Genomic DNA, 15,927 nt, shown 5'->3' on the forward strand with positions numbered 1-15,927 from the left:
GAAACCCATTATCCCACCAGGGGAGAACAGAGTTGACATATGGAGTACCCAGTACAGTAAAAGATCTGTTGACTCAGGGAGCTAGTCCTGCCACGTGCTGAGTTAGTCAGTTTTGGTTGATTGTCAGTCAGCTTTTAATCTCAATGAAAGGAGGAAGTTATCAAACTGCATTAGATCACTTATTACCTGTTAAAGGATTCTAACTCTGGTTGCAGTGCACTAACACAGTGATAATTAGGTCACCCTGCATTACATATTAATGAGATGCAAAACATGCAGATGCATGTAAAGCAGCAAATTATTATGTAAATACTATACTGTGGTTTGCGGTATGCACCGGGCAGGGTCGCTGACACAGCTGGGCCCGGGGCAGGACTGCTGCCTACCGCCACTGCTCCCCACCAACTGGGCCTCCGCACCATGCCCCCCCCCCCTCTCCCACTCAGGCTGCCTCCCTCCACACATATTTGGGCCCTCACCCATCCTCTTACCTTCCTGTGTCTGATTTCTCCTCCCTCAGTCTCTTTCTCTGCTCCTGGGAGCCAGGAGGTCCCTGATGGTTGCGTTAACGCTATAACCCAGGACACACAGGAGCAGAGAGGCAGACTCGGAAGCAAGCAGGCAGGAAGAGTTTTGCCTGCACCGGGGATCCCTTTGAAGGTTGGGCCTGGCAAATTTTGCCTCTCCTCCCTCCCCTTCGTGGCCCTGGCCCTGGCACTGGGTGCATGCCACATACCTCATTATAGTTGGTATAATAACTGCAGCTAAAAGCTGGGGGGGGGGGGGGGGTTCACTGCCCTGGAGCATCAGGCCACCAAGCCATGGCTCTATGCTTCCAGGCCAGCCCTTAAAGGGGTCAGTACCCTGCCTCAATAGCAATAGCCATGCCCGTCCCCCAAGGCTGAAATCCACTCTTGGGATCCCTCCAATTCAAGAACCCCTCTTGTGCTGCCCCAATCATATCTCTCCAACCCAATGAACCCCCTAGTGATCAACCCCCACCCATGTTTCCCCAAAATGAAGTCCCCCCAATACAGTAACCCCTTCCCTTGTCCCCCCCCCCAAATTCCCCCTCAGGCTTACCTTACTCTAAATCCAGGGTGTCTACTGCACCAGTGACCCTTAGTAATAGCCTTGCAGTACTACTGCTAGGGATCTTGTTTCTGTATAATGGCAATAGATATAGAAACATGATCCCTGGTGGTAGTACTGTGAAACTACCATTAGGGGTAACCCGCACCATTTTGGAAGAAAGCACCAGTAAGGGCAGGAGTGACTGGGGATTGCTCCTGTCCATATCACTAGATACCAGGGATTTAGAGTAAACTAGGCCTGGAGGGGACCTTTGAGTTGAGGGCCTAGGGGAAGATTTACCGCGAAGGAGGAACTTTGTTTGGAGGGAGGAGACACTTGGAAGTGGGGGGCTGACCAGTAGGAGATCCTTTGGGTTGGGGGAGTCTGATTGAGGTGATACCAGGTGAGCCCTTGATTTGGGGGGAACCCAAGAGAGACTTTCAGCCTGGAAGGGTGCCCTGGCCACTGCTATTGAGTAAAGGTGCCAGCCCCATTAAGAGATGGTTTGATGCTCCTGGGTGGTACTTCAAGGTGGCTCACAAGCAGTGTTATTCTTTTAACACGGGAGTCATCAACCTGCGGTACTGAGATACTGCAGGTTGGTGATTCTTGTGGTACAGCAAAGTGTGATAAAAGCCTGCCTTTTACCACTCCTTGATAACTTCTCTGTTTCTTGCAATTGATAGTTTAGTGACCCAAATCCACAGAATGAGCGTGACCACTAATTGACCCAATTTCTCTAGACCAGCAACACTCAACTAGTCACTCCAGAGCTGCACTTCACTCTGCAGGATGATTCACTCGTACAGAATTTTTAAGAAGAAACAGAACTCAAATGGAGCTAACAGCTGGATTAGATGGTTGAAAACATATTAGTATGATGATGGAAGCATCCAACAAAAAAATGCTACCAGTTATCTAAAATCTCTGTATTAACATTTGTTGTTTTGCAAATATATTGAGTAATGTTGGAAAGTATATTGTATGGCAAATTTCTGTATAGATAAGAAAGAAAACTACTGTTCTAAAAATAAGAAAGCACTGGAAAGTGCCCTATGAGATCCAGCTTACGGAGTGCTAGAGATTGTCTATCGCTGGTCTGCTGAGGTACAGAAAAACCATTGCAAAGGATGTGTGTAAGCACATTTTTTCACTTGAAATATTTCACAAGAGATACTTTCCAACATTATTCCATGGAGCTTAGTGAAGAAGTTTTCACATGCACGGTGAAACGTGCCAATTCCTTGTGAAACCAATGGCAGCTTTGAGCAAAAATTAAAAGATAGTAACATAGTAATATCATTAGTAAATAACAACAGAGAAGGGCCAAATTGACCCATCTAGTCCGCCTTTATGGATGTGACAAATGTAACACTTCTAGTTTGTAACTAATTCATAAAAGTGAAAAGACAAATGTTCTTTTCACAATTTCTCTTTAGGTGCAAACATTTTTGTTATCCATTTCTACTCCTGGAAACTATTGATGACTCTAGAGTGGCACACAAGAAACCCTATGTCCATCCAGAAGTCAGTAGGATGTTACCAGCCACAGAGAAATCTGGAGCAATGAAAGGGGAGAAGACCATTGGACAAGAAATAGGTCATGACTGAAAGCAAAAAACATGAAACCCTTCCAGCTAGGGTAGAGCTACTTCATATTCTTTTGAAGCCAGTCTGTAAAAAGAATTACTTTCGTGTAACCAGTATAGAGTTCTCTGCTGCACGTTTTATCATAGCCCCAGCTCACCAGTCCCATTAGATGCCATCTGAGCTCAGATGTCTCTTTCCCTGGCAGTGGGACCACTGCAATTCCACCAGTCTCTGCTGGGCAGATAGTGGATTTTACACTCGGGTTCTGCTTTGCACAGAACATGCTTTCAGTGACACTGACCGAGATCCCCTTCTCCTCATACTGTTGCTCACACAGAAGCGAGTCCGTCACCTCGATGGCACCTGCCCGCAGGCTGTCATTCTTGTAGCCAGAGTCCTTGGCATCAGTCAGTATTTTCCATCCGGTGATGATGATCCTGAAATCCTCTGTGGCTGTGTTCAAATCCTGTGCCGTGGCAAGGCAAACAGGCTGGACCCGGTTACTGATCTTGGCCTTGTCCAAGAGTTTAATGACAGCTATATCAGAGTCCAGCAAGATCGGGTCATAGTTAGGATGTGCAATGATAGCTGAAATCTAAAGAGAAAGAAAGGGAGAGAAACCAATTCAGCAATAGTAAGTTACAATCTATGAAAGTCATTTTAGAAGGGCTGAGCATTATTTGCATATGAAAATGACCAAACCTGTGTAAGACTTTATAGAAATATTACTGCAAAACAGTATTGGCGCATTAAGATATAGGTGTACCCAAGAAGGTCTGATGAACAGGAGACAGTGTGACATCACAAGCTGAAGCCAGTCTAACCGATTAGGTTTTCATTCTCCCCAGTGCAGCCGCCACCATCTTGGTACACCCAAAACAATGTAATTGATAGGGTGACAAGTTCCGCCCAGTGGCTTCAGCCCAGATAATGGCCCAAGCATGCTCCTGCCATCTCCTGTTCATCAAACCTCCTTGGGTGTACCCACTTTCGACAGGTCAATGGTTAGTGTAAACTGGTGCACCTTTGTGTGCTATGCAATGCACACAACTGATAGTATTCTATAAGTTGTGTACATTGCTGAGCAATACACTCATGGCTCACCCATGCTCCATGGACAAACACAGAAGAAAACAAACCTCCGCCATAGGCGTAGTTTGACTGTTTCATTTGGGGGGGCAAAGAATGGGCGGAGCATATTAGCATATCATTTGCATATATAAATATGCAAATGAATATGCTAATATGGAGGAAGGAAATGAAATTTACAGGCAAAATATCACAGATGCACATCTCAAAAAGCTGACACATTTCAATTAATAAATTATGAATAAAATACTTTTATTTACCTTTGTTGTCTGATCATTTAGTTTTTCTATTCGCTTTGATCCCAGTGTCTTCTGTTTTATGCAGTGTCTTCTTTCCAGTAGGCTTCCCTCTGCTCCCCACCCTCCCAGTCCCATCCATCTCTTGCTCCTTCCCTCTGCTCCCCAACCCTCCCAGTTCCATCCATCTTCTGTTCCTTCCCTCTGCTCACCATCCCTCCGTCCCATCCATCTTCTGCTCCTTCCCTCTGCTGTGCCTGACCTCTCCCAATCCCATCCATCTCCTGGTCCATCCCTCTGCTCACCACCCCTCGCAGTCCCATCCATCTCTTGCTCCTTCCCTCTGCTTCCCACCCCTCCCAGTCCCATTCATCTCCTGCTCCTTCCCTCTGCTTCCCACCCCTCCCAGTCCCATTCATCTCCTGCTCCTTTCCTCTGCTTCCCACCCCTCCCAGTCCCATTCATTTCCTGCTCCTTCCCTCTGCTTCCCACCCCTCCCAGTCCCATTCATCTCCTGCTCCTTTCCTCTGCTTCCCACCCCTCCCAGTCCCATTCATTTCCTGCTCCTTCCCTCTGCTTCCCACCCCTCCCAGTCCCATTCATCTCCTGCTCCTTCCCACCCCTCCCAGTCCCATCCATCTCCTGCTCTTCCCTCTGCTTCCCACCCCTCCCAGTCCCATCCATCTCTTGCTCCTTCCCTCTGCTTCCCACCCCTCCCAGTCCCATCCATCTCTTGCTCCTTCCCTCTGCTTCCCACCCCTCCCAGTCCCATCCCTCCCAGTCCCATTCATTTCTTGCTCCTTCCCTCTGCTTCCCACCCCTCCCAGTCCCATTCATCTCCTGCTCCTTCCCTCTGCTTCCCACCCCTCCGTCCCATTCATCTCCTGCTCCTTCCCTCTGCTTCCCACCCCTCCCAGTCCCATCCATCTCTTGCTCCTTCCCTCTGCTTCCCACCCCTCCCAGTCCCATTCATTTCCTGCTCCTTCCCTCTGCTTCCCACCCCTCCCAGTCCCATTCATCTCCTGCTCCTTTCCTCTGCTTCCCACCCCTCCCAGTCCCATTCATTTCCTGCTCCTTCCCTCTGCTTCCCACCCCTCCCAGTCCCATTCATTTCCTGCTCCTTCCCTCTGCTTCCCACCCCTCCCAGTCCCATTCATCTCCTGCTCCTTTCCTCTGCTTCCCACCCCTCCCAGTCCCATTCATCTCCTGCTCCTTTCCTCTGCTTCCCACCCCTCCCAGTCCCATTCATTTCCTGCTCCTTCCCTCTGCTTCCCACCCCTCCCAGTCCCATACATCTCCTGCTCCTTCCCACCCCTCCAGTCCCATCCATCTCCTGCTCCTTTCCTCTGCTTCCCACCCCTCCCAGTCCCATTCATTTCTTGCTCCTTCCCTCTGCTTCCCACCCCTCCCAGTCCCATCCATCTTCCCTCTGCTCCCCCCCCCCCCGAGGTCCAAGATGGTGACTCCGTTTACCCCCTCTCTTCCTCCCTCCCTCCGGTGCAGGCAACAGTCTTCAGCTTTTTCAGCGTTCCTGGCAGCGGTAGCGTTGTACACGCTGCCTTCGATCTGCCCCGGAAGCCTTCTCTTCAAGTTCCTGTTCCCACCTATGCGGGAACAGGAACTTGAAGAGAAGGCTTCGGGGCAGAGCCAAAGGCAGCGTGTACAATGCTACCGCTGCCAGGAAAGCTGGAAGACTGCTGCCTGCGCCGGAGGGAGGGAGGAAGAGAGAGAGGTAGACGGACACGCTCCTCTCGGTCCGCTTGGCTTCCCTGCCCTCTCTGTCTGCGTCCCGCCCGAAAGGAAATGACGTCAGAGGAAGGCGGGAGCAGACAGAGAGGGCAGGGAAGCCAAGCGGACCGAGAGGAGCGCGTGCCTGCATGTGGTTTTTTTTTTTTTTTTTTTTTAAACTAATGGCGCGGCGGCGCCTCGCGTCGTTTGGGGGGGCATTGCCCCCCCTCGCCCCCCCCAGTCTACGCCTATGACCTCCGCACTGGTAAAACCAAAGGAAAAGACACAGCGAAGGTGACAAGATGGATGATGTAAAAAAAAAAACTTCTACTGGACTCAAAAAAGTTCACAGCAAAAGTTTATTAATAAAACCTGGACTCGACACGAGTCGTGTTTCGGCCTCTCTGGCCTGCCTCAGTAGTCCCTGTATGTTATTGTTCTGATAATTCCTGGAAGAAGAAAGGATCTCAAAATGTAGAGCTGAAAAAAGCTATGAAAAAGCAGTCGCTTCGTCTTGAGGGTGCGTCGTCACGTTAAGACAAACATCATCCCACTAAGAGTGGCCTAGTGGTTAGGGTGGTGGACTTTGGTCCTGGGGAACTGAGTTCAATTCCCACTTCAGGCACAGGCAGCTCCTTGTGACTCTGGGCAAGTCACTCAGCCCTCCAAAGCCACATTGAGCCTGCCATGAGTGGGAAAGCATGGGGTACAAATGTAAAAAAAATAAAATATTCCATATACCATGCCTAAATCTAGGTGCCACTTATAGAATATGCTTAGCCTGAAATATTTACCATGTGATTTTTTAGGCACCTTATATAGAATCTGGCCCTAAGTGATAGAATTGCCCTTTTAAATTTTTCATACAGTAATTTGTGCTAATTCATATGGGATTTTTCCCCCTTTTTAGCTATTCTGGCTTTAATGTATTCCTGATACTTTTTGAGTATTATGGGCTATTTTTATTTGTGTCCCTTTGTTTTCATTAAGGTATTGGTGAATCTGTATCCCTGAGAAAGGTGTTTTCACTGAATTATATTTAATTGCTTTATATATTTTTTTTATTATTTGATTTTATTCATTTTATTTATAATTTATTATTCATTCTTATTTAATCCATTATGGGTTCTACACTTTTCCCTTTGCTCCTGTTTGTTGTATCCTGCTGTGTAGTAGAGATGCCTTTCCATGTTTTCTTCTTCCATTACTTAACCATGAATTGCCATCCCACTGCTTAAAAAAGCAGTGAGCTTTGGAATCTGGATACTTTCTTCCATATCCCTTCACCAATTTCCCTGCATGATCTTCAGCAAGTATCATGTGTTAAACATCTCCTGCTCCCGCCTTCATCTTGTTCCCCTCTGCTGATGCACATTTTGTTCCGTCTCTCATTCTCATTCCAAAGCATTTTCCCAGATAAGCATGCATTGCAAATCAGAGAGCATGACATTAAGGATCCTCACCCCAGCTGTTAGGAATGCAAAAGGGTGAGGGAGGGGGCAGCACTTACTTACCCGCAAGCTCTGAATGCTTTTGTCATCTCGGGTGTCATCCCTGTAGAATTTGCCAAGCACCACTTTCAGTTCTGCCGTTTTGATGACTGTCGTCCTTCCTAGGTCTGTCACACAGTGTGCAGCCACCACCACGGTGCGCTCATTGAGAAGAGCTCCACTACAAATCAGGAACCAGACCCCTTTCCTGAGGTTCTCATCCTTCACCCCATTTGCTTTGCGATAGATGGCAGCCTGCCAGGGCCACCTTGTCTCTGACAGATTAGCCAGAATGAAGTTTTCAATCTTTCCACAAACTATAGATGCACAAAAAGAATAAGAGATGACATTTTATTTAACTTGTATGTATAAGACCTAGATACCAACAGAGTAGAATGCAAAGACACAGAGAGGATTTCACAGAGCCCAAGAGTTTTTAAATGTGCAGAAGAGCATGATGACCCCAGCTTGAGATCCCTATCTGTCATTTTTAGTCTGAGACCTTGAGTAAATATCTAAAATTTAGAATTCTGGACAATTTTCAAAGCCATTTATGTGGGTAAATAGCAATTTAAATGGTAAGCAAACTCTCTGAAGACCCCTCCCACCTTCAATATATCTAAAGTTACCTATTCATTGTTGCACATTCTTTTAAAGAAGGTGGTCAATGGGCCATGTTCTGGATGGCGCTGGGAAATAACACTTGAGTTGGGCTGTTTGAAGTCTATAGAAAACAGCAAGGCAAACGATCTGCGAAATCCAACATGGAAAATGAGCAAACAGATCAGTATATTATCCAAAATATTTTATTGAAGATACCGTATTTAAGACAGTTGCCCGACACAGGCCGTGTTTCGCCCACAAAAGGGCTGCATCAGGGGCTATAATAAACAAACATAGAGGGGATAATTGAACGAAAACGTCTATCTCCATGGGCGTTTATCTCCGAGAACGGGTCCGTGAAGGGGCGGACCGAACCGTATTTTCGAAAAAAATAGACGTCCATGTTTTATTTGACAATTTGTGAGCTGGGCGTTTTTGTTTTTCAGTGATAATGGAAAATGAAAGCGCCCAGCTCAAAAACAAATAAATCCAAGGCATTTGTTCGTGGGAGGGGCCAGGATTCGTAGTGCACTGGTCCCCCTCACATGCCAGGACACCAACCGGGCACCCTAGGGGGCACTTTTACAAAAACAAAAAAAGAGGTAAAAGAGCTCCCAGGTGCATAGCACCCTTCCCTTGTGTGTTGAGTCCCCCAAATCCCCCTCAAAACCCACTGCCCACAAGTCTACACCATTACTATAGCCCTAAGGGGTGAAGGGGGGCACCTACATGTGGGTACAGTGGGTTTGGGGGGGTTGGACGACTAAGCATTAAGCAGCACAATTGTAACAGGTAGGGGGGGGTGGGCCTGGGTCCACCTGCCTGAAGTCCACTGCACCCCCTAACAATTGCTCCAGGGACCTGCATACTGCTGCCAGGGAGGTGGGTATGACATTTGAGGGTGAAAATAAAAAGTTGTGAAACATCATTTTTTGTGGTGGGAGGGGGTTAGTGACCACTGGGGGAGTCAGGGGAGGTCATCCCAGATTCCCTCTGGGGGTAATCTGGTCATTTAGGGCACTTTTTGGGGCCTTATTCGTGAAAAAATAGGGTCCAGGAAAAGTGCCCTAAATTCTAGCTACAAACGCATACTTTTTTTCCATTATCGGCGAAAGGCGCCCATCTCTCCTCGGCCGATAACCACGCCCCAGTTCCACCTTCGCCACGCCTCCGACATGCCCCCGTCAACTTTGTACGCTTCCGCGATGGAGTGCAGTTGAAAACGTCCAAAATCGGCTTTACATTATACCGATTTATTCGGTTTTTTTGAGATAAACATCTATCTCCCGATTTGGGTCGAAATCTAGGCGTTTTTCTCTTTCAATTATAAGCTGGATAGTAAACTATAGAATCTAAACATTATAGAAACAAATCAATGATATTTAATATTAAAAATTACAAATTAAAACAAACATAAAATATAAAATATGTAAAACCTGAATTATAAAATGTACACGTAAAACATAGACATGAATTGTTAACAATGAGAGTCACTTTCAATTTACAAAATGGATAAAAACTTATAAAATATTTATAAATATATAATTATAATAATCAAATGAATAAGACATTAACATAGGAAAATATAACATAAAATATAACATAAAATTCATGTCTATGTTTTACGTGTACATTTTATAATTCAGGTTTTACATATTTTATATTTTATGTTTGTTTTAATTTGTAATTTTTAATATTAAATATCATTGATTTGTTTCTACAATGTTTAGATTCTATAATTTAATATGTTTGTTTATTATAGCCCCTGATGCAGCCCTTTTGTGGGCGAAACATGGCCTGTGTCAGGCAACTGTCTTAAATACGGTATCTTCAATAAAATATTTTGGATAATATACTGATCTGTTTGCTCATTTTCCATGTTTGAAGTCTGTATACACTATTTTCCTATGAGAATCTACCTGCACAAAACTCATTCAAATTTTGCAAGTGAAAAGTACCCGCAGTCCTTGTCCCACTAGGGACAGTTTGAAAACTGACCCCATTAATGGACAAGGTATGCAGAGATCAGTGGCGTACTGAGGGCGGGGCGGTGGGGGTGGTCCGCCCTGGGTGCAGAAAGCAGCCGCGTGGCTGTCGGCTCCGCTGGTTCCCTGCTCCCTCTGCCCCGGAACAGGTTACTTCCTGTTCCAGGGCAGAGGGAGCAAGGAACCTGCGGAACCAACAGCCGCGCGGCTGCTCCCTGCAGGTAAGAATGCACCGGGGGGGGGGGGGGTGTTGATGCGCTGGGGGTGTCGTGCTGCACCGGGAGGGGGAATTCTGCTGCACCCGGTGGGCCATTCATACAACCTTCTCTCTGCTTTTGGCAAAAGCATAATGATCACTCCTGAACTAATAAGGTCATGTCCCTCTTAGGATACCATTTCAGCAGTGTGCTAATATGGGAAATGTGCTTCAGAAATAGACAGGTTGTTCTGGAGGCCGGGTAAAACAGAGTTAGGAAGAGGAGAAGGCATAAAGCAGTAACTCACCTATGTACAGGGGGTATATCAAGTACTCAAGAAACAGAAGCATACTTTTTGCCCCGCTATGCTGGTCTCTTTTTAATTATCTCCTCCAGATCAAAGATGTGAGGCATCCATAGGTGCCAACATTTCAAAATGATCATGGGTGCTAAACTGAAACACAAATTACCCTTCTCTGGACACAGTGAAGGAGTTTACTGAATACTGGGGGTGCTCCAGTGACCCACTGGAAAAGAGGCATCACTGTATAAAGGACAAACTAAATGCTTCACACAAGCACATGCTGGGTCTGACTCTTACTGTTCTGGATCTCCTCCCCATAATGTTCTAGAAGCAGGATTTTCACACTCTGGTATCCATCTGCATGTCACAAATTGTTCCCAATGTCATAGACAATCTGAACTGATTCCCCCACTGGCCCTTACTGTTAACACAGTGGTTCCAAAACCTGGTCCTGGAGGTACCCCAGCCAGTCAGGTTTTCAGGATATCCACAATGAATATTCATGAGAGAAATTTGCATACCAAGGAGGTAGTGCATGCAAATCTCTTTCATGAATATTCATTGTGGATATCCTGAAAACCTGACTGGCTGGGGTGCCTCCAGGACCAGGTTTGGGAACCACTGTGTTAACCTGACCTTTGCCATAGGATTTACCTGTGTTTTAACAGTCCAAAGTGTTTGTTAAATAGGAAATTAATATTATCAAGAGGCAGATGAGACAATATCAGCCTGTCTATTTCTACAAAGGATAAAAGGTAACAGAGGATATAACATTTATTATAGTCATTATGTCAGTCACCAGTGTTAACTAATTTGAGGACCTTAGGACCTGTAAAAAGCCATTACTCCTGCCAGTAAAACCAATACATAAAATAGTTCCTAAGAGAGTCACCAGCATACTTGGCATGCACGTGGGAGCCCGCCCACTCCATTTCCCTGTCTTCAAACAGGTCCTCCTGCTGCTTCCGAAGCGGCGGTAGAACGGAGAAATGCAGTCGTACTGAAGTTGGGTGTGCAGGTGTTGGTAGCCTGATGGAAGCTCCCCAAACGGCAGCAGTGGCCTCTTAGTAGGAAAGATTTCAGTCTCTTTCTTACCAATTGCAGCTGAGTAAAACTGGTGAAGAGGTGTCTCCCTGAAACACAGGAACAGAATAACAATTTATTCAGAATAGCCATTCTAAAGACAGAAGCGCTTTGTAAAGTGGCTGAATACACATAACTGCAAAGCCTAACCAACTCCCCCCCCCCCCCCCTCCAAATCACCATCCCTAGAGAAAACTGGAATCTACGTAGGTTCCACGTTAGGAGTTACGGACCAAGAAAGGGATCTGGGTGTCGTCACTGATAATACACTGAAACCTTCTGCTCAGTGTGCTGCTGCGGCTAGGAGAGCGAATAGAATGTTGGGTATTATTAGGAAAGTATGGAGAACAGATGTGAGGATGTTATAATGCCATTGTAGCGCTCCATGGTGCGACCGCACCTTGAGTATTGTGTTCAATTCTGGTCGCCGCATCTCAAGAAAGATATAGTGGAATTGGAAAGGGTGCAGCGAAGGGCAACGAAAATGATAGCGAGGATGGGACAACTTCCCTATGAAGAAAGACTAAGGAGGCTAGGGCTTTTCAGCTTGGAGAAGAGACGGCTGAGGGGAGACATGATAGAGGTATATAAAATAATGAGTGGAGTGGAACAGGTGGATGTGAAGAGTCTGCTCACGCTTTCCAAAAATAGTAGGACTAGGGGGCATGCGATGAATCTACAGTGTAGTATATTTAAAACAAATATCTTCACCCAACGCATAATTAAACTCTGGAATTCATTGCCGGAGAATGTGGTGAAGGCGGTTAGCTTGGCAGAGTTTAAAAAGGGTTTGGACTGTTTCCTAAAGGACAAGTCCATAGACCGCTACTAAATGGACTTGGAAAAATCCACAATTTGGGGAATAACATGTATAGAATGTTTGTACGTTTGGGAAGCTGCCAAGTGCCCTTGACCTGGATTGGCCGCTGTTGGGGACAGGATGCTGGGCTTGATGGGCCTTTGGTCTTTTCCCAGTATGGTATTACTTATGTACTTATGTACAAAGAACCAGCAAAAGAGATGCAGAGCTTGAGGTTCTGAGATCATACAACTATTTTCTTCAGGTGTAACTCAATCATGCTATTTTAGTATCCTTTCTTATTAAAATTATTTTGAGTAACCACCTTCTAGACTAACTACATCCTGTTTACATCTTTTTGAAGGTCTCCAGAATTGTACACAATATTCTAAATGAGGTCTTACCAGAGTCTTATACAGAGGCATCATCACTTCCTTTTTCCTGCTGGATAATGCTCTCCCTATGCACCTAAGCATCCTTCTAAGCTTTCGTCATCACCTTTTCTACCTGTTTGGGCACCTTGAGATTATCACATATGATCAAACCCAGCTCCTCTCTTGTTCTCAGAAGTAATTCACTTCCTAAAATGTACCGCTCACTCGGGTTCTTGCAGCCCAAATTCATAGCCTTGCATTTGTTTAACTGTCAAGGCTATGGTTCTTCAGCTGGCAGACTGCTCGGAGAGGTCAGGAATCAGGAGGTTCCTACTGCAGAATTAGTACTTGGGTGAAAAGTGAACGGTGGAGGTTGGAGATATGTAAATGGATTTCAGGGGAAAGTACTAGAGGAAGAGAGGTCAGGCAGGCTGGCCAAGAGAAGATGTGAGAAAGTGCAAAGCCCAGAAAATGAAGTCCCAGTGCTCTGCTTTGGAAATCAGGGAAGTTCCTCCTGAGAAAGAGGCCACAGTTGATTAGTGATGTGCTCCAAGCAGCTAACTTCACTGCCTGAAAACACTCCTAGAAGTATTTTACAAAAATCAAAACATCTTTTGAAATGACACTTTAGACATTCCATTCTCACCTCGACTGAACTTGCACAGGGAGAACTTTCTGTCGCACCAGGTCAGAGATCTTGGGTTCTTTGCAGGCTAGAAAATAAAACAATGTTATCCAACCTTGTTCCATATTCACACTCTTTATCAACAAGAACTGACTGGATTACAAGTCACAAAGGGGCCCTTTGACTAGGCCACAGTAAGCACTAAATGTGATTACTGCAGCAAAAGATAGCATCCTATGATAATTTTTGGATGTGAACACACTACCCACATGCTTAAAAATAACATTTATTTTTAGCACTGGGGTGGGTCTAGGGGTGGCGAGTGGGCGTGTTCTGTGCTAATCGGTTAACACAGCTACGTTGCAGCATGCTAAATCATTAGCACGTTTTACATGTGAGCCCTTATTGTCTACGTAATTCAGACCCTTGCTGAATTCTTTCACGACAAGGTTCAAAAGATAAACCTTGCATTCTCTACCTCGCCACCTCTCCCTCCACTAGTCCGTTCCCCTCTCTCTCCTTCCCCTCATTCCCTTTCCTCCTTTCCTGAAGTTACTATTGAGGAAACTACACTTCTCCTTTCTTCCTCAAAATGTACCACCTGTTCCTCTGATCCCATTCCCACCCACCTTCTTAATGCCATCTCTCCTGCTCTTATTCCTTTTATCTGTCACATTCTCAACCTCTCACTTTCCACTGCGACTGTCCCTGCTGCCTTTAAACATGCTGTGGTCACACCTCTCCTTAAGAAGCTTTCACTCAACCCTACTTGTCCCTCTAATTACCAACCCATCTCCCTCCTTCCCTTTCTCTCCAAATTACTTGAGCGTGCTGTTCACTGCCGCTGCCTTGATTTTCTCTCCTCACATGCTATTCTTGACCCACTACAATCTGGTTTTCGCCCTCTCCACTCAACCAAAACTGCGCTTACTAAAGTCTCCAATGACCTATTACTGGCTAAATCCAGAGGTCAATATTCCATCCTCATTCTTCTTGATCTTTCCGCTGCTTTTGACACTGTCGATCACAGCATACTTCTCGATATCCTGTCCTCACTTGGATTCCAGGGCTCTGTCCTTTCCTGGTTCTCTTCCTACCTCTCCCTCTGCACCTTTAGTGTTCACTCTGGTGGATCCTCTTCTACTATCCCTCTGCCTGTCGGCGTACCTCAGGATTCTGTTCTTGGTCCCCTCCTCTTTTCTATCTACACTTCTTCCCTTGGTTCATTAATCTCATCCCATGGCTTTTCCTACCATCTCTATGCTGATGACTCCCAAATCTACCTTTCTACCCCTAATATCTCACCTTGCATCCAAACCAAAGTTTCAGCGTGCTTGTCTGACATTGCTGTCTGGATGTCTCAACGCCACCTGAAATTAAATATGACCAAAACCAAGCTTCTCATTTTCCTCCCCAAACCCACCTCCCCGCTCCCCCATTTTCTATTTCTGTTGATGGCTCTCTCATTCTCCCTGTCTCCTCAGCTCGAAACCTTGGGGTTATCGTTGACTCTTCTCTCTCCTTCTCTGCTCATATCCAGCAGATCGCCAAGACCTGTTGTTTCTTTCTTTACAACATCCGTAAAATCCGCCCCTTTCTTTCTGAGCACTCTACCAAAACCCTCATCCACACCCTTGTCACCTCTCGTTTAGACTACTGCAATCTGCTTCTTGCTGGTCTCCCACTTAGTCACCTCTCCCCTCTCCAGTCAGTTCAAAACTCTGCTGCCCGTCTCGTCTTCCGCCAGGGTCGCTTTACTCATACTACCCCTCTCCTCAAGTCGCTTCACTGGCTCCCTATCCGTTTTTGCATCCTGTTCAAACTTCTTCTACTAACCTATAAATGTACTCATTCTGCTGCTCCCCAGTATCTCTCCACACTCGTCCTTCCCTATACCCCTTCCCGTGCACTCCGTTCCATGGATAAATCCTTCTTACCTGTTCCCTTCTCCGCTACTGCCAACTCCAGACTTCGCTCCTCCTGTCTTGCTGCGCCCTATGCCTGGAATAGACTTCCTGAGCCCCTACGTCTTGCCCCATCCTTGACAATCTTTAAATCTAGATTGAAAGCCCACCTCTTTAACATTGCTTTTGACTCGTAACCACTTGTAACCACTCGCCTCCACCTACCCTCCTCTCCTCTTTCCTCTACACATTAATTGATTTGTTTGCTTTATTTTTTGTCTACTAGATTGTAAGCTCTTTGAGCAGGGACTGTCTTTCTTCTATGTTTGTGCAGCGCTGCGTACGCTTTGTAGCGCTATAGAAATGCTAAATAGTAGTAGTAGTAGTAGTAATGGGTGGCATAATGGATTGAAAAAGGAATATAACGCTGAAGATTATGGCTTTTTGGAACAGGGCTGTTCTCCTGACGCAGCTATGGTGAAACATGGCCATGTTGACGCAGGTCCTGATGACAAAATTGTTATGTGAAATAAGCAAGATCTTCTACACAATTATTCAATCAATGAATTTGAATGATGGGACAGTGTACCTGTGATATATGTTGAAGATTTTGAGCGCTGGGATCGAGTTTATTTATATTGGAAGCCCCCACTGGTTTAAGAAATTAGACTTATTTGATATTTTGATACATAATGGGTGGCGGTAGGGGATCATATGCTAATGGCCACATGCTAATGGGAAAATTAGTGCATGGCCATTAATAGGGACAATGGAAAAAATCGGCCATTTTGCCCCAGTAGTAAAAATACCTTAGCACACAAGGATGACCCTAAGAACACTTTTTAC

The 15,927-nt window shown here is 45.8% G+C and overlaps 1 protein-coding gene across 3 annotated transcripts in view; it reads right to left on the reverse strand.

Annotated features, from left to right (window-relative positions):
- Positions 1 to 453: 453 nt before the first annotated feature.
- PAMR1 (peptidase domain containing associated with muscle regeneration 1) overlaps positions 454 to 15,927 on the reverse strand; it is an 88,260-nt gene continuing 72,786 nt past the window's right edge. For all 3 annotated transcript variants that reach the window (XM_030200794.1, XM_030200795.1, XM_030200796.1), the window contains exons 8-11: positions 13,199 to 13,265; positions 11,197 to 11,429; positions 7,232 to 7,524; positions 454 to 3,259 (exon numbers count right to left, since the gene is read on the reverse strand). In XM_030200794.1, the coding sequence (XP_030056654.1) occupies positions 2,723 to 3,259; positions 7,232 to 7,524; positions 11,197 to 11,429; positions 13,199 to 13,265 (1,130 nt within the window). In that variant the 3' untranslated portion in view covers positions 454 to 2,722. The remainder of the gene's footprint in view (positions 3,260 to 7,231; positions 7,525 to 11,196; positions 11,430 to 13,198; positions 13,266 to 15,927) is intronic.

The sequence above is a fragment of the Microcaecilia unicolor genome, chromosome 4 (genome assembly GCF_901765095.1).
Source record: "Microcaecilia unicolor chromosome 4, aMicUni1.1, whole genome shotgun sequence".
Taxonomy (NCBI): Eukaryota; Metazoa; Chordata; class Amphibia; order Gymnophiona; family Siphonopidae; genus Microcaecilia; species Microcaecilia unicolor.